Genomic DNA, 18,059 nt, shown 5'->3' with positions numbered 1-18,059 from the left:
ACTGGCCCAGCCTTCTGGGTGCTGAGGCTGTTCCTGGTTGTTGTTGTTTTTTTGCCATGGAACTGGGCAAGCAACAGCAGGGAAGCTGGGTAAGTGTCTTGGGGGTTACAGCCAAACTGTCGTGGTGAGAGACCTGAGGTTGAGGGGCCCTGGAGTGCCGCTGGGGAAGGTAGGGTGTTATAAATGAGAAAGGGGGACACAGAGTTGGAGTGTGGTTATACCTGTCCTCCTTTACATCCTAGGCCCTTCAGGGTGTCTTGGGTGGGCTGTGGGTGAGGAAGGGCAGGTTCAGTGTCAGGGTCATGGAGTCCTCACAGGGCCAGGGTGTTTATGCAGCCCACCTTGCTGGGAAGGATCCAGGACGCAAGGACTGCCTGAGAGTGACTTGGAGTTGAGATGGAAGTGAGGAGGACCGTGTCCGGGGTCTGTCTGGCTGGGCGTACACACACTGAGCACATCTTTGTGTAACGTCAGGTCCCTGTGGGCCCATGGGTCTGTTTCCTGGCTGTCAGTGCTCACCTGTCTGTGTGCTAAACTGTGTTTATCTGTGTGAGTGTGCATTTGTGCCTGTCAGGGCTGGTGTTTTGTGTTTACCTCCTGTTAGCACAGGCCCAGGTACATGTGTCCTCTGTCGGTGCGGGTGGGTGGTCGTGCCTCTGCATCCTCTTGGGTCGTGGATCCTTGAGCACTTGTTAGCACGAGCTAGTGTGTCTCGCTGTGGTCTTTAGTCGGCTTCCCAGGGTATGTTCTTGCCCTGGGAGAGAATGAGGAGGGAAAGGAAAAAGGGAGACAGGACGGGCTAGCCATGTGGGCAGGCGACACAATAGCCTGACTTCTGCTCACTTCTGGGGCCCCCTCATCCCCTCTGCCTCCTTAGACCTCGGGGGTGCTTTCCTGACTTGGTTCTGAGCCTCAAGCCCCTAGTATCCTAGCTCTCTCTCCTGACAGAACACTGCCTGACTCTAGTCCCACTGGGATCCTGCCTCCTCCCCTTCATGCCCTGCTCTGTCCATTCTTTCCAGGAACGGCAGCGTCTAGAGACCATCCTGAACCTGTGTGCTGAATACAGCCGGGCTGACGGGGGACCTGAGGCTGGGGAGCTGCCCAGCATTGGGGAGGCCGCTGCAGCATTGGCATTGGCAGGCCGGAGGCCCTCACGAGGCCTCTCAGGGGCCATTGTGGCCTCTGGGCGGAGTAATGAGGAGCCTGGAGGTACCACTCAACGCCTGTGGGAGAGCATAGAGCGCTCAGATGAGGAAAACCTCAAGGAGGAGTGCAGCAGCACGGAGAGCACCCAGCAGGAGGTGGGGGACAGGGTGGGCTGGGGGGAGTTGGTGTCGCACCTGCTAGGAGGCAGAGCAGGCCCGCGTTTGTGGTGGATGCCAAGACCCAGGGAAGGGGAAGTAATTGAAGGATTCAGTTTGGGAAGGGATCAGAGGTGGGAAGTGTAGAAATGAGGCAAGGAAGAGAGGGAGATGTTGATGAATTTGCCAAGCTATAAATATGCTTTATGACCTGTCTGTCTTTCTTTGGGCTCCACCCAGGCCTGGCACTCCATGCTAAATCTTTATTCCATCTGAATGAGTCCATATTGCTCTCCATCCATGGAGGGAAATTTGCTTTCTATCTCAGTCCGGTTGCCCTTTCCAAGTGCCCTGAGGAATGGGGACCCATCTCTTAGTCTTGTCCTGATAGGGTCTAGGCTTCTCCAACTGACTGCTTTCCTCCCCTCCAGCATGAAGATGCACCTAGCGCCAAGTTCCAGGGGGAGGCGCTGGCCCTGGAAGAGGAGCGGGCTCAGGTACTGGGGCGAGTGGAGCAGCTCAAGGTTCGTGTGAAGGAGCTGGAGCAGCAACTGCAAGAGTCGGCCCGAGAGGTGAGCCTTGAGGACTGGCTGGACTCTTCCCCAGGCAGACTGAAGGCCCCAGGAGTGGTGGATCCAACTGCCTTGGCCGGCCTTGACGTGGACCCTGGTGTTGCTCCCAGGCTGAAATGGAGCGGGCGCTACTGCAGGGGGAGAGGGAGGCAGAGCGGGCCCTGCTGCAGAAGGAGCAGAAGGCGGTGGACCAGCTGCAGGAGAAGCTGGTGACCTTGGAGACAGGCATCCAAAAGGAGAGGGACAAGGTAACCAACACCTGGCCTGGCTCAGGGCTGGGGTCCAGTAGCCTAGGAGAGAAGGACAAATGCCTTCTTTGGGGCCCTTTACCCCTTGCCTCACCATCCAATCTGCAGACCAGGTGGTCTCTGTTACACTTCAGGGGTAGGGGCCTCTGTGAAAGGTACCAGCTTGGAGGTCACTGTGGGCTGGGCTGGTGTCTGGGGTCTCCTCTGTCTGGGTCTCTGCTACCTCTGGGTGCCTGCCATTCTGGGCCTTTCATGGCCCTTCTAGTTGGTGCTTCCTAGAAAACCCCTTCTTGGGCAGTGAGCACAGCCTGAGAGACTGTGCTAGGAGTGATTCAGGTTTGAGTCCCTCCATCTGGAGACTGTCTCCCTCCAAGCATGCCTCAGGTGCCCAGGACATGGTCTTTGGGAGCTAGCCCTTGGGTCTTTGCTTCCCTTGAACCTTCAGGATCTGCAGCCTCCCATCCCAGATGGTCCTAGCTCCTGCCCCTTTCAGATTTCGTGCCAGCCTGCAGGGGCTGCTCCATCCCACAGGGGCTGTGCCAACCACACCCAAGATGCCCTACAACGTGCCAAAAGCTCTGAAGTGGAGAGGGGCCATCTATTTTTGGATTTGACAGTACTTTTCCAAGAATTAATTCACCTCCTGCATTTTTTGAAAGTGTCTTTCCCCTTCCCCTCAATTTTGAAGCTCTTAAAAATTCTTTGACACCACCCTTTTTTTTTGAGCTTTGGCTCTGGCCCCCAAAACCACACTCCCAAATTCTGTGCCAGATTAACTCCATGCTTACCAAACAGGCCTGCACTAATGCCCCCTACCCTTAATCCCTGTCCTGGGCTCTCCGCATGCCCCTAACTGCCAGTGCCACCCAGGCAGGCCTGAACCATGCGTGCTTTTGCACTAACTCGTTAGGCCCTTGGCCTCTCCCTTCTAATGCTGCCTCTTTCCTTTCTTGGTGTGGGACCTTAGGGTTTTGATCAGAAAGGAATGGGCAAGGGCACAACTCAACTTTTACTCAATGGGGCATTGGCAGGATGGGTACAAGGTTGGAGGAAATGCTTGGTTGAGGCGCTTCTCAGCCTGAAGAGCTCCCCCCATTTGGGAAAGCCTGGGTGCTACCTCCACAGACTGTTGGAGGGCGACGCCTCTTGTCCTTTAGCCATTCGCCTGCCTTCCCACCAGTGCAGAGGGGTAAGGAGGCCTAATTGTGGTGGCAAGGCTTGTGGAGGGCTGGGACAGGGACTGTCTACTGCTGTCACACTCTCTTTGCCTTGGGGCTTCCCAGATTCAGATACCTCAAGCAGAGGGTGGGAATGGGGATCCTCTCTCCCTCTCTTGCCCCTCCGTCATCCAGAACACAGGATATTGTAAAGGCTGGGTCCAAGGATGGGGAAGTGCTTGGACCCCAGGACTGATCTGATGAGGCCCTCCTCCCCAGGCATGGGGGTGGAGTGTAGTGGTGGTGGTGGGGGGACAGGGTTCAGCACAGGGTCTTAATCCCAGGTGAAGTTCATCATTTCAGAAGGAACCTGCCTGACCTCATTTCTCATTTACCTGGCATTGCCTGGAGGCCTGGACTTGGCCTTCTCTCTGGGCCCAGTTATTTGAGATGGTGATGGTGGTGTCACTCGGCTTCCCTCCTCGCCCCTCGCCCATGACCCCACACTGGCTTTGGAATCAATAGTCACAGTTTCACCTCTGCCTGTCCTTGGGAGGGATGACTCACCAGCTCCCCCCACCCCCAACTCCCTTCCCTGCTCTCAGAAGTGTCATCTCACTCCAGACAGAGCCATCCACCTCCTCTCTGTACCCACTGGTGGGGCACCTGTTACCATGGCAATGCCTGAACTAATTGCAGCCCTCATCCCGCCGAAGTTCAGCTTGCTGCGCCAGCACCCCACCCCCACTGGGGGCAGGAGGGAGGGAGATTAATGCGGTTGGGCTGGGGTCCCCTCCGCTGCACTGCTGTAGCTTTAAGTCCTCAGCTTCTGACCACACCCAACCCCTGATTTAACCCTTCACCAGCTCTACCCCTTTTTCCCCAGGGTTAAATTTTGGTCTCTGGGCAGTGGAAGAGGGGTAAGTTCAGGAGTTAGAAGCTCTCCTTTTGTGGTGTGGAACCACCTTTGGCCTTGACTGGGTTTGGAGAGAAAACAGGGCTTTTTCTTAGGAGCTACCGAAATGTTTCTAGTGTAAGGGACCAAAACTTTTCTAGTGTAAGAGACCAAAATTTCTGCCTGGGACCCGCCGCCCGCCGCTGCCGCTGCCCTGGTACACCATCCCCTGCCCTTCTGAGTCCTGTCCTACACCAGCTCTTTGCTTTTCCTACTCTTCGCCTCTTCCCTCCTTAGTTCCCCTTCTGCTCTCTTCCTTCTTTTTTCCTAGTTATTCTCTATTTCTCCTCTTTTTTTCTGTTGTCTCCCACCCCCGTTTCCGCTCAGCATTTCTCTCCGCCCTCCCCGCCCTTCCCCACCGCCCTGCCGCCAGCCCCGGCCGGAGTTGAGGAGTGTGTGTTCTGTTTCTCCCCTGTGCCCCGCCCCTCCCCCTCCCGCCGACCAGGAGAGGGCGGAGCTGGCCGCGGGACGGAGGCACCTGGAGGCCCGCCAGGCGCTCTACGCCAAGCTCCAGATGCAGCTCGATAACTGCCCCGAGTCAGTGCGGGAACAGTTACAGGAGCAGCTGAGAAGGGTCAGTTTCACCAGCCCCCCTTCCCGGGCCCTGAGGGCCACCTGCCCAGAGGAGAGGAGAGCGGTGGGACTGGACCACCTGGGCCCTGCTGTGCCTGTCAGGACACCAGGGTCGGTGCTTTGGTTTGGAGGGGACAGGGAAGGATTGGGAGGGATCTCTCTTCTCCTTTCTGCTGCTCCAGACAGCGGTGCCTGTGTAAGGGGCAAAGCCAAGCAGAGGAAAAAGGGGTTGGATGGGGGCAGGTCTTTTCCCCAGCTTCCCCGGGTCCAGCCCCCAAAATGCACACCTCTGTGGCTTGGCCTTCCAAGCCCAGAGTAGTTATTTCGAGCACCACCCAACCCCCTTTGTCACTGTCATTCAAGGAGTCAGAGGCCCTGGAGACAGAGACAAAGCTCTTTGAGGACTTGGAGTTCCAGCAGCTGGAGCAGGAGAGCCGCGTGGAGGAGGAGCGGGAGCTGGCCAGCCAGGGGCTCCTCCTGAGCAAGGCTGACCTGCTGTGCAGCATCGCCAAGAGGAAGGTGCGCCTGTCCCTTCCCTGCCCTGTGATATGCTACACAGTGCTGGGTGGGGCGGGAGGCCTGGGACCTGGCTTTGAATCCCAGTTGATGACCTTATGAATGCTAACTTCACCTTTCTGAGCTTTAGTTTTCTCTTCATAAAACGAGAACAGTAGCAGGCCGTTGTGAGAATTAAACGAAGATGATGGGAAGACAGTATAGGATATGATCATAGTAAGCACTCAGTGAACAATAGTTATTGTCATTAAACCCTGACTCCCACGTCTTCAGTGGAAGGTGGATTGGGCTTATATCTGAGCTGGGCGCTGGCTGGGCAGGGAAGTGAGAGGTGGAAGAGGAGGAGGAGGCTGAGCAGTAGACCTGTTCCTTCCCTTGTAGAGTTTTTCCTCTGGTGGAAGTGCTGGGACACATACAAAGACCTGATTTCTGGGTAGGAGAGCCAGCCGGGGTCCTAGAGAGGACATCACCTGGGTTCTGACCTTGGCTCAGCCCTGGCTCACCTGAGCCATAACACAAGGGGACTGGCTGTCGTAAACTGTCCAGTCCTGGAGCTACAGATGTTGAGACTGCTTCTGATCTCAGCCAGAGTGGGATAGGGTGATGGGGCAGGAATGTCCATGCGTGAGGGTGGGAAGTCAAGTTGGGAGGAGGCTTGCGTTAAGCAAGGGTGAGGAAGATGTCAGGGAGGAACATGGGATGATGGCTCAGGGAGCTCACGTGCTTGAAGCTGAGACTTGCATTTCCTTGCACGTATATGCACACTTGTGCAGTTTTTTCTGCCTGGAGTGCGTGGGAGGGAAGTGAGGGCAGTAAGGTCAGGAAAAGGTGTCAAAAAGTGGTGGGTTGGGGGCTTCATTGCTAGCCTGGGGTTTGCTTATAAGTGGGTTGCTGGACCTCCTCCCGAATTAGACCCTTTGCTGCTCTCCTTGAGCTGCCCTGCCTTACAAACACATCCACTTTTAAGGTGAGGCAGATGAAAGGAAGGCAGGCACTGACATTTCCCAAGCGCATGGATGTGTGTCAGGGTACCTCCTTGTGTTACCTCATGCTGACTTTAGGATGGTCTCCTAATCCCAGCACTCTTACCCCATTTATACACAGGGTGGGGCAAAAGTGTGTTTATAGTTGTTCTTTGGGGAAATAATATAATAATTCAGTGGTTTTCAACCTTTTACACTTGGGGACCAGTGACATAGCCAGCTGGAATCAGAAACAGGCAACAAATAAAGCTTAATTGTACCACACATAAGAGTGCAACCCCATACAGCTAGTGCTCAAGTTCCGAACTCCACATGTATGATGCAGTGAATACTACACAAGTTTGTCCGAATGCTTTTTGTGTATTGCACATGATTTGTAAATATGCTCTGCATGTTGTAAAAGGTTGTTCAAACAAGCCTACAAGTTCCAGAGACATCTAAAACAACCTCAATAGTATTTTTATTAATGATACAGGCTAATAAGGAGAAATCACCCTGAGCATAATTGAATTTGACTAAGATCACTGGGTCTATAATCATACAGCATCAGGGGGGTTAACTCTCTCGTGGACTGGCATGAAATTTCTGGCAGACTGGTACTGGTCCTAGGGCTGGGGGTTGAAAACACTGCAATAAATAATAATGATACAAGAATAAACTGTTTCGCATACTCACAACTGTAAACCTATGTTTACCCCCCCCCCCCCCCCCGGACAAGGAGACTAGGATTCAAAGAAGTTCCAGACTTGCCCAGAATCTCCTCGCTTAAAAGCTTTAGAGCTGGCCCTGGCCAGTTGACTCAGCGGTAGAGCATCGGCCTGGTGTGCGGGGGACCCGGGTTCGATTCCCGGCCAGGGCACATAGCAGAAACGCCCATTTGCTTCTCCACCCCCCCCCCCTCTCTGTCTCTCTCTTCCCCTCCCGCAGCCAAGGCTCCATTGGAGCAAAGATGTCCCGGGCACTGGGGATGGCTCCTTGGCCTCTGCCCCAGGCGCTAGAGTGGCTCTGGTCGTGGCAGAGCGACGCCCCGGAGGGGCAGAGCATCGCCCCCCTGGTGGGCAGAGCGTCGCCCCTGGTGGATGTGCCGGGTGGATCCCGGTCGGGCGCATGCGGGAGTCTGTCTGACTGTCTCTCCCCGTTTCCAGCTTCAGAAAAATACACAAAAAAAAAACAAAAAAACTTTAGAGCTGGAATTGGAACCCAGGCCTGTCTGACCCTAAAGCCCCTGTTCCTTCTACACTATATTGCACTGGGTTTAGAGACCGGCATTTCTCTGATCTCTTTCTCTTTCCTTCTGGAGAGAATGCATCAGGGAGCCTTAGATCAGCTAATCCCATGGCTTCCGGGTCCTGGTAGGTATAAGCTCCAGGGAATTTGAGAGGGGTCAGCAGTACTGGACTCCTGATCCTGCCTCCCTGTGTCCACCCGGGCCCCTAGGAACCTGGAGCTCAGCCACTAGGACCTGGCAGTCAGACCCTTTCCTGTGCCCCTCCTCATGACCCTTGTTCAGCTTCCACCCTTGGTTCTATCCACCCCAGTCTCTGCCCTGATACCTTGTACGTCCCTGTCCTCTCCAATCTGGTTCAGAGTATGGCTTTGGAGTCCAACAGATCTGATTCTGATCCTAGCTCTACCACTTGCTATGATACCTTACTTCCAAAATATGTCAATATTTTTATCAGTAAAATGAACATAAATGCACCTGCCTCATAAGAGGATGAAAGGAGGTAACATATGGCTTTTAGCAGATTTCTTGGATTCTCAGTAGACTGTAAACAGCAGATTTTTTAAAAAAGATTTTATTTATTGATTTTAGAGAGAGGAGAGAGAGATAAAGTGGGAGTGGGTGGGAAGCATCAACTTATAGTAGTTGCTTTTCATATATGCCTTGACCAGGCAAGCCTGGGGTTTCAAACTGGCAACCACAGTATTCCAGCAGGTCAAACTAAACAGCCGATCTTGCTGTGAGGATTACTGCCTCCTCTGCTTCAGTCTTCTTTGGCTGACCCCAGATTTAGGTCAGCTTCCTTCTTTCCTCCTCCTTTCCCATGGCTTGCTCTTAAGGGTGGTAGTCTAAGGCCATCTCTTTCAGGAAACCCTCCCTGAATTAACCTAGCCAATTTCACCCAGCCCCCATCCTTTTCTCTCACTTATTGTTTTATTTCTTTAGCACATGATTGTTGAGCCAGGTAGTGTGCTAAGCCCTGTTGGGGCTATGGAAACAGAAAGGACACTGGCCCTCCTCTTGGTTCTGACAACCTGGATGGGGTGGTGGTGATGGAGACAGATACTCACAAGGCACAGTAATATAAGGCAAATGGTGATGCAGAATAATTTGAGCGCAGAAGAAGGAGCAAAGAAATTGAGTGGTGATCAAGATGGAAGATGTTAGAGAAAAGATAGCATTTGATCTGGTCTACGCTCCTGATGTGTGAAGAAGACAAGGATAGCTGTCCTGGGCTAAGGAAACAGTTTAAGAAAGGCCTGAGTAGACACAACTTCATAGCTGAGTGTACAACATGGCTGAGCTGAGAGAACGCCGAGGGCCCAGGGTGGGAGGGGGCTGAAGAGGGCAGCCCGGCTTCTGGGGCCCGGCTCGAATGCTGGCTTCGGAGCATGGGCCTTTTCCCAGGAGTAGTGCGGGGTCACTGAAGGATTTCGGGAGAGGGGTGATCTCACTTTACTCATGGGTTTTTAAAAAATTTATTCTCATTAGAGAGATTAGAAAATTCATAAGCAAGAGAACAAAAACAAACCTCAAAGGCCTTTTTTGGAAGGTTTCTGTGGCAGTGTGGAATAGATAGAAAGCCGAGAGAGTTGGAAGCAGGAGGCTGGTGAAAAAGTCCGGGCCTGGAAAGCGAAGGGCCTGGACTTGTGTGGTGGCAGCGGATGTGGGGTGGGGGCAATGGGGCAGATCTCTGGGGTTCTGGACATGTTGACTGTGGGGTGGAGGGAAGGGAGATTGGGGTGTTGCGGTTCTGGAGATTGGGGTGTTGCGGTTCTGTCATGCCTGGTGGCACAGGGGTCACACTGGTCAAGAGTGGGTTGGGGGAAGGAGCTGAACATAGTAGCCTTAGTTTTTCTGGGGTAAGTTGAGACCAAGCAAAAGAGTTGGTTGATTCCCTTTACCCAATCCCAGGGTCTCTGGGCAGGAGAGACAGCCAAGCCTGACTTTGGGCTCAGTCCTATCCCCTCCGAGGCCTGATTGACCTCCCCTGTCTTCTCCAGGAGCGCCTGGCAGTCCTGGACAGTCAGGCTGGGCAGATCCGGGCCCAGGCTGTGCAAGAGTCAGAGCGCCTGGCCAGGGACAAGAACGCCTCCTTGCAGCTGCTGCAGAAGGTAGTTTAGTTCTGTGGGGTGTGGGTGGAGGTTGGGAAGGGAGGGCAGAATTCCCCCTTCACTTGGTCTCCTCCCTTACTGTAAGTCCCTCTCCTTTCTGATTCTCTGTCACTTTGGGCTTGCAGGAGAAGGAGAAACTAACTATGTTGGAAAGAAGATACCACTCACTCACAGGGGGCAGGCCTTTCCCAAAGACTACATCAACCCTCAAAGAGGTAATGTCATTGGGTCAGCTCAGTTCCAGGCTGAAGGGGTCTCCTGACAGGCTCTGGAGCGACATTTGGCACTTCCACCCTAAGGGCTGAGATTGAGTATGGGAACATTTTCCCGAACTGGAGAGACACGAATTGTAATGGTCCTGAGGTCTGGGATTTGACTCTCTATGGCTACCAGCTGCTTCTTTTAATTACCTTTCTGGTGCAGGAGCCCATTGATCTTATGATTTGGGGTGACTGAATACCTCTTGAGGAGACTAGGCTATTCAGAGGTTTGGAAAAGGCCAGGGCTGGGCAGACTCACTTTCAGGGGGAGCATAGGATTCTAGGAGTCCCCGGGCTTTGGTCTAGAACTAGGCCCTTAGTTCAGAAGTGGCATTGAGGTCCTTCAGGAAATAAGCCATTATTTCCTGAGTCTTTGCGTTCCTGGCATGTGAGGTCCAATGAGGACATGCCCAGTTTTCTAAGCTCTTCCGCTTGCTCCCTGCTTTGATGCATGAGCAGTTTAGGGCTGGGCTGGGGTGGCTGGGCTGAGTGTGTAGGTTGAGGCCCCTCACCACCTATCCTCTCTGTAGGCTGAACTGCTCATCTCTGAGTCCTTGGAGATGGAGCTGGGGACTGCAGCTCTGGGCCCATTCCCGGGGTCATCTCAGGCTGGTGCCTCCTCTGTCCCCTTAACCCCACCTGCTTTCACTCAGCTCTGCCCCAAAGCACAAGAGGTAATCACAGCTAACTGCTTGCTCTGCTGTGTCCACTGCCTGTCTGCCTGTTTGCTGAGCTTCTGCCAACAGCTTCTCCCAGGGGCCCAGATGAAGAGTGGGTGGCAATAGTCCTTTGGCCAGAGTTTGCAAGTTTGAGCGAGTACCAGTGTGTTGGTGTGCCGTAGGTGCCTGGGCAGTGCATAAGAAACAAACAAATAAATCAAAACATAATTTGCGTATTAATTTGCAGGTATTCTGCATGCCATTTTTCAGTTCTCACAAATGCTGGACCCTACAGCTCATTTTTGTTTTCTGTGACCCCTGGAGGACAGCCGTCTCTGGAGTTAAGCCAGAATGAGCTCCTCCTGGAAAGGGCAGGTTTAGGATCCTGGGCTTTGGTTCATCATGCGTTTTGGAGACCTGCTATGCTCCCAACACCTAGATAAGCTCAGGCAATATGACAGTCCCTGTCCTCCCAACCCACAGTCTGATACGCTGGCATCTTTCCAAGTTCTGACCCTTGGGCAGTGGGCCTGTTTTCCTTTTAGCTTCTTCCTGCCAAGGTTTCTTTCTCTACTCCCACCCCTTCCAGCAGATGGGGTACAAGGGGACCCTCGGGAATGATGTGACTGGTGTCCAATGCTGCATGTGTGTGCCCCACTGGGGATGCCCAAGGTGTTGGGGACGAGTGATCTGGGTGCCGGGGCCTGGTCCTTGGTGGGTTCTTGGCAGGCCCTAGGCTTGTTCGCCTGTCCACAGCCCAGGACAAACCTGGGGATGGGCCTTCAGGGTCTGCTTGGGGCAGGACCTGGGCGCCAAGGCAGCCTCAAAAGTGGAGGTTCTGCCTGTCCTTTTCCAGTCCCCCTGCCCCCACAGCCATCTGTGGTTATAGTGGGCAGTTGAACTCCCCATCCCGCTCTGGGTTTTGAATGGAATGGAGTAATGGCTCTAAAGCATGAAGTTCGGGGATCCGGTACCTGGTTGAAAACTGCCAGCCTCTTCGGTGCCCACCCCTTCCCCCTCACTGCGCACCTGGACTATGTGAGCCTGACAGTTTCTCTGGCTGTGTCCTGCTTGGACCCTGTGCTTCTGCCACCACCCCTGTTTTGTTTGCCTAGCCCCTGTCTGACAGTGAGGTACCAGCCGCTGAGTGAGCCCCCCTATGCCCGAGAGCCTCCTCATGGATGCCCTAGGTTGGCTCTTGGGCCTGGGTTGGAGGACGGTAGGGTTTGTCTTCAACAGTGAGGGAAAAGGGCAACTGGCAAAAGGGGGGTTGGGAGTGGCTCCTCTCTTCCCAGGGCCTCCGCTCCTGACCACTCAGGGAGGAGCAGGCCTCCTGCTCCAGCGGGAGCACATCATGTCAGAGGACTCTGGCTTTCCTGGGCTGTGCAGGCCTCCTTTGCTCTGTGCTTCCTATACTTGCCCTTACCTTGCCCATGGGCAGGACCATCTCTTGGGTTCCAGTCCATTAACCTCTCATATTCTCTCCTGCGTCTTAGCCTTCCCCCAAGTATGTGATGCTTGAGCAGCTAAAGGCAGTGTGGGCAAGGTGCCCACAACCCCCATGCCAGCCTGCCTTTCTGGGCCCCTGCCTCCCAGGACCTGGCTCCCACCACCTGCCTTCCTCCCGGGCTGCCCCCTCCCTCGCTTCTGTCTGTCACACCTTCACCCAAGGCTGGTGGTCTGTGTGTTCCTGCCATCCCCAGCTCACTACTGCTGTGGCTCTGTGTGTGTCTTGCCCCTGCTCACCTAGCTTCCCAGCACGAGGCCAATCCCAGGGAAGAGGTCGGTGCCTGTGAGCTCTGGTTGGCTGGCATCATGGTTGGCATAGCACATGTCTGTGTTTTGGGAGTTGAGGCCTGACTGTTTCTCTTTGCCCTTGGCACATTCACGACAACTGTTTTCTCTTCCTTCTCTTTATGCTCTTCCTTCTCCCTTCCTCCCATGCCTTCTTTCTTAACCTTCCTGTCTGATTCTCTGATAACGGTCTCCCTTTATTCTTCCTCCAACCTTTCCCTTTCTTCTTCTTCCTCCTTCCTCCCCTGTCCTTTCCCCTCATTTCCTCACCTTTCCTCCTCATCCTTCCCACGATCCGCTCTAGATGGAGAAGCTGTTGCTCCCTGCTGTAGACTTAGAGCAGTGGTACCAGGAGCTGACAGCCGGGCTGGGGGCTGGCCCCGCCGCAGCCTCCCCTCGCTCCTCCCCCCCGCCTCTGCCCACCAAAGCTTTCCGTCAGCTGCAGGTAACCCCCTTCTTCACCTCCCATCGCTGCCCTGCCCCTGCCCCTCTCTGCTCTGGGTACCTCCTGCCAATCCATCAGCCACACATGCCACCTTAGGTGGTGGTGGGGTCAGTCCAGCTAGGGTACCCTGGGACCTCTGGACCCTGAGGTGGCAGTGAGAGTTTCCTCATAGGCAACCATCCCGGCATTTCTGGCAGCTGGAGGGCCAGCTTCACGAGTCCAAAGATGGCATGATTGACCGTTCAGTGGAAGGGGGTTTGGTGCCTTATGTGGGCTAGACTGTGGCTCTGCTCTGTCCTCAAAAGCCCTCAACCTTAAAGCTTCTTACTCAGTCTGGGGGCCTGGCACAGTCTTGAGCCTTTTGCAACTAGAACTAGTATGTCCTGGGGGAACTGCCAGCATTTTGTTCCCCTGGTCTTCCCAGGGGTGATACTTGGAGTCGGGACAGAGAGGGAAAAGACTTTGAAGTGATGTCTTAGGAAATGCCTGTCTCCAGAGTTGCCAGGAGGGCATGGGCCTACTTGAGCCTGCAGCAAGCTGCTGATTGGGGGTGGGGAGTGTTTAGATAATCTCCAAACTTCACTCCACTGACCTGCTGCAGTGCCTGAGACCTGGTGTGGAGATGTTGCACCTCTAGACTGGTCTGAGCTAAAGGTCCATGTTCCCTTTGGGAGGAGTTTGGTTCACGTAGCATGGGGCACCTCTCCTTGGTGCCCAGCTGGTTAGAGATTTTTACGTGTTTTGATTCACTGAATCACCCCAGGCCTTTGAGGGTAGAAATTGTTAACGTTTTACAGAACAAACACTGTGGCTCAGAGGAGATAAGTAATTTCCCCAAGGCCACACAGCTAGGGAGTAGCAGAGCCTACGCTGAGAGGGTACTTGACTCCAAAGACCATATTCGCCAAACATGAATGCTCTGAGAGAGCTTGGCAGTGACTCAGTCTAGCCTAGTCTGCAGGTAAAGAGTCCAAGGCCCAGAGTGGAGAGGTGCATAGTTCAGGGTGGAACAACCTGTTAGTGACAGAGCTAGAACCAGAGGGACCTGGCCTCCAGTTGGTCTTCTGATGTTAATTCCTTTCATGGCTCCATTGACAGGCTTCTTTCTAAGATGCAGGGTTGGGCCAGGGATTGGCCCAAGGAGGAACAGCTTGGAAAGGAGGCTTGGCAGCTGCCAGTAATATCTGCTTGTTGGGCTGGCCAAGGAGGGTCAATGCTGTTGTCAGCTAGAGACAGAGGCCGGTGCCTGGGCAAGACACACCTTGGATCCCAGCCAGCCTAGGTGACTTGGGGTGGGAATAGTGGAGGAGCCAGAGTTCACCAGGTGTATTTCTTCCCTCCAGGTTTACCGCTCCAAGATGGACAGTGAAGCCCCCAGCCCTCTGCCCCGCACCCGCAGCGGCCCCCTTCCACCTTCCTCTGGCTCCTCCTCCTCCTCCTCCCAGCTCAGCGTGGCTACCTTAGGCCGTAGCCCCTCCCCAAAGGTCTGAGGACAGTGGGTGGGCCGTGTGCATAGCAGGGCGATGGTGGTAGGGTGATGGAGACTCTTGCACTGGGAGAGGCCAAAGCCACCCACGAAAGCCTTGGTGGGGGGTCTTCTGAGCCTCGGGTCCCAGCATTCCATCTTCCTCCTCAGAGTGCTCTGCTTGCCCAGAACGGCACGGGCAGCCTCCCTCGCAACCTGGCAGCCACGCTTCAGGACATTGAAACTAAGCGCCAGCTGGCCTTGCAGCAGAAGGGTGAGTGGCTGCAGGCCAGCCCACCTGTTCTCCTGAGGGCCCTGGGTATTGGCCTACCCTCCCCGCCCCCATGCCTCATCCACGCCCATATCTTTCAGGGGATGTTTTTCTTGAATTGGGATGTAGGCAAGAGAGGATTTAGATTAGACGCCTACAGGAGAGCCTCCTGTGTATCTATCCAAGGGCAGAGGACTACAGGTATGGGGGTGGGGGAAGGCCGTGAGATCTTTCCTGGAGAGCCCAGCAAATCAGGGAAATAGTGTTTGACCTGAGTGGGGATATGCCTTGCCCTGTCTGGAGGCAGGGGGATGGACTCGACCTTCAGACATGGTTCCCTAAGATTTTGGCTATGGGGACCCAGGAGTCCTTGTTGCTTAAGCGCATTTTGGTTGTTTTGAAAGCCCATGTCTGTGCCTTTCTCCCCTCTCATCCCCTCTGTGTCTCTCTACCCTGTCCTCTGCCCGGGGTCCCCACACCAGTCGAGTCGCTTCCTGCCGAGCCCCTCCCAACCGACGACCCAGCAGGTAGAGCGTTGGTCATGGAGGACGTTGCTTTGGCCGGGCAGCCTCTGCCCAGGCATCTGCATGATGTACTCTGCCCAGGCAGGCTCCCAGGCTAAGCTGGGTTGGGGTGTCTGGCTCCCTCACCCCTCGAACTGAGCAGTCTCCTGCCTCAGCTATCCCCCACCTTGTTTCCCGTTCCTTCATTCATGCTGCTGGTGCTTTTGCTTCTGCATTGCTGCTGGGTCTGCACTGACACCCTGGGTGCTCCTGGGGCTCCCACCACCTCTTCATTGTGCCTTCCCCAGCAGGGGGTTGGGTGCATGTGTCCCCACCTACTCAGGCCTTGGTTGTGAGCTGGAGCCACCTGGCTGTCAAGCTGCAAGGGCACCACCTGGGCAGGATCAGTGCCCTGTGTGGGCTCAGGAAACAAAAGGAATGCTGAGGCCAGGCTGCAGCTGTGGCCGAGTGGCAACCAAAGCATCAGCAGGGCAGTGGGACCTGGAGCTATGGGGGCTTCAGGGAAGCTGGTGGGGGCTGATGGGGGTGTCCCGTGTTGACCTCTCCCTGCTTGCTTCTTCCCCCCATCTGTGGTGCTGCCGGCGCCCTCCCTGGACCCATCCATTGCCCCCTGTGACTCCCACCTGTCCCTCCTATAGGGCAGCAGGTGATTGAGGAGCAGCGGCGGAGACTGGCCGAGCTGAAGCAGAAGGCAGCCGCTGAGGCTCAGTGCCAGTGGGATGCCCTGCATGGGGCGTCCCCCTTCTTGGCGGGCCCCTCAGGCTTTCCACCGGTTATGCACCACTCCATCCTGCACCACCTGCCTGCTGGGCGGGAGCGTGGAGAGGAGGGTGAGCACGCCTACGACACGCTGAGCCTGGAGAGCTCTGACAGCATGGAGACCAGCATCTCCACGGGAGGCAACTCAGCCTGCTCCCCTGACAACATGTCCAGGTACCTGGCCCACACCGCTTCCCGCCTGAGCTGCCAGCTCTGCACCCCCCACACCGGGCCCGCTGCTTCTGTTCGATGCCTCCTCAGCCCCTCAGTGCACTCCTCCTCTCCTTCCTTTCCCAGTGCAAGTGGTCTGGATGCAGGGAAGATCGAGGAGATGGAGAAGATGCTGAGAGAAGCGCATGCGGAGAAGAGCCGGCTCATGGAGTCGAGGGTGAGCGGACCTGGGCATAGAGGCAGAGTGGGGGCCGAGCTCCCTTCTGCCTGCCGAGCGCACCGGCACTTTATCCAAAGCCATTTCACCCACGTTATCCTTCCAGCACTCTCGAGGAAAAAAGTGGGGGAAAGGGAGGCTTGGTGAGATAACTATTTCACAGCTTGTAGGAAAAGAGGCAGCCCAGGTACCATTGTCCAACTATGATTTCCTGTGTGGGAACCTCTAGTCTTTGTGTGTTTACTTCTGTGGACCTTTGGCCACCATGGGAATTTTGATTCCTGTCTACCTGAATGGCTGGTCATTTCTCTTGGGGATAGTTAAGAAGAGCAGCAACTTGGGGCTAAGGAATGGGGACAGAAGAGAAGGCAGCTGTCCACGTCAGAGCAAAGTTGTTGGCTGGGGACCTTGGGGCACAGTGAGGGCTGAGGGAAGTCTTGTCTCCTTCAAGTTGGCCTGGAGCTGGGACACACTAAAGAGAAACCAGGAGCTTATCCTGGACACAGCCAGGCTGAGGAGGCCCAGGCCTGGGCAGGAGGTTAGAGAAAGAATCTGTAGAAGCTGTTCTTTCTCCACCGTTGGGGGCACTTGGCATCTCTTGAGATGAGAGTGGAACCCAGGGAGCAGGAGCCAGCAGCTAGACCAGCCAGACGAGAAGGCCTTTAGTCTTATTCGTATCAGAAGAGGGCACAGTTACAAGCGTCTTGGCAAACGGAGAGAGAGGAGATTTTGCTAAGTTTTTTGTTGTTGTTGTTTTTTTTTTGTATTTTTCTGAAGTTGGAAACGGGGAGGCAGTCAGGCAGATTCCTGCATGTGCCCGACCGGGATCCAACCGGCATGCCCACCAGGGGCAATGCTCAGCACTGCCCCTCTGGGGCGTTGCTCTGTTGCAACCAGAGCCATTATAGTGCCTGAGGCAGAGGCCACAGAGCCATTCTCAGTGCCCGGGCAAACTTTGCTCCAATGGAGCCTTGGCTGCGGGAGGGGAAGAGAGAGATAGAGAGGAAGGAGAGGGGGAGGGGTGGAGAAGCAGATGGGCGCTTCTCCTGTGTGCCCTGGCCAGGAATCGAACCCGTGACTCCTGCACGCCAGGCCGACACTCTACCACTGAGCCAGCCAGCCAGGGCTGATTTTGCTAAGTTTTAAGCTGTTGAAGAAATAGCAAATGGGAGTTAACGGTACAAAGGTCATTGTCGTTGGTTAAGGCATATGAAACATCGCCACTGTGCACTGTATTTAATGATTTGCTATAATCACTTTTAAAATCTTTTATTAAAGGCCTTTATAAATTCATTTCTTTTTATAAAACTTGAAGCTTAAGTACAAGTGTTTCTAGTTTGGAGTTTCAAAGGGCCTTAGTTATTAGGGAAGGATCACTGAATGTATTTGCTGTCAAAAAGAGTTGTTTAGGCCCTGGCCGGTTGGCTCAGCGGTAGAGCGTCGGCCTGGCGTGTGGGGGACCCGGGTTCGGTTCTCGGCCAGGGCACATAGGAGAAGCGCCCATTTGCTTCTCTACCCCCCCCCCTCCTTCCTCTCTGTCTCTCTCTCCCCCTCCCGCAGCCAAGGCTCCATTGGAGCAAAGATGGCCCGGGTACTGGGGATGGCTCCTTGGCCTCTGCCCCAGGCGCTAGAGTGGCTCTGCTCGTGGCAGAGCGATGCCCCAGAGGGGCAGAGCATCGCCCCCTGGTGGGCAGAGCTTCGCCCCTGGTGGGCATGCCGGGTGGATCCCGGTTGGACGCATGCGGGAGTCTATCTGACTGTCTCTCCCCATTTCCAGCTTCAGAAAAATACAAAAAAAAAAAAAAAAAGTTGTTTAGATAACCCATGTTTTAGGAATTCAGATGAAA

At 54.8% G+C, this 18,059-nt stretch overlaps 1 protein-coding gene across 16 annotated transcripts in view; it reads left to right on the top strand.

The window, feature by feature from the left end:
• The window catches only part of PHLDB1 (pleckstrin homology like domain family B member 1), a 54,410-nt gene that overhangs the window by 24,378 nt on the left and 11,973 nt on the right, over positions 1-18,059 (top strand). For 6 of the 16 annotated variants that reach the window (XM_066372225.1, XM_066372234.1, XM_066372239.1 and 3 more), the window contains 14 exons: positions 1,023-1,304; positions 1,736-1,876; positions 1,987-2,124; positions 4,682-4,810; positions 5,173-5,328; positions 9,537-9,647; positions 9,773-9,862; positions 10,438-10,581; positions 12,665-12,805; positions 14,149-14,289; positions 14,442-14,544; positions 15,024-15,068; positions 15,704-15,998; positions 16,122-16,212. In XM_066372225.1, the coding sequence (XP_066228322.1) occupies positions 1,023-1,304; positions 1,736-1,876; positions 1,987-2,124; positions 4,682-4,810; positions 5,173-5,328; positions 9,537-9,647; positions 9,773-9,862; positions 10,438-10,581; positions 12,665-12,805; positions 14,149-14,289; positions 14,442-14,544; positions 15,024-15,068; positions 15,704-15,998; positions 16,122-16,212 (2,007 nt within the window). The remainder of the gene's footprint in view (positions 1-1,022; positions 1,305-1,735; positions 1,877-1,986; positions 2,125-4,681; positions 4,811-5,172; positions 5,329-9,536; positions 9,648-9,772; positions 9,863-10,437; positions 10,582-12,664; positions 12,806-14,148; positions 14,290-14,441; positions 14,545-15,023; positions 15,069-15,703; positions 15,999-16,121; positions 16,213-18,059) is intronic. The other 10 variants (XM_066372247.1, XM_066372242.1, XM_066372309.1 and 7 more) reach the window with 7 other exon arrangements.

The sequence above is a fragment of the Saccopteryx leptura genome, chromosome 1 (assembly GCF_036850995.1).
Source record: "Saccopteryx leptura isolate mSacLep1 chromosome 1, mSacLep1_pri_phased_curated, whole genome shotgun sequence".
NCBI classification, from domain to species: domain Eukaryota; kingdom Metazoa; phylum Chordata; class Mammalia; order Chiroptera; family Emballonuridae; genus Saccopteryx; species Saccopteryx leptura.
This window is presented reverse-complemented; position numbering and strand designations above follow the sequence as displayed.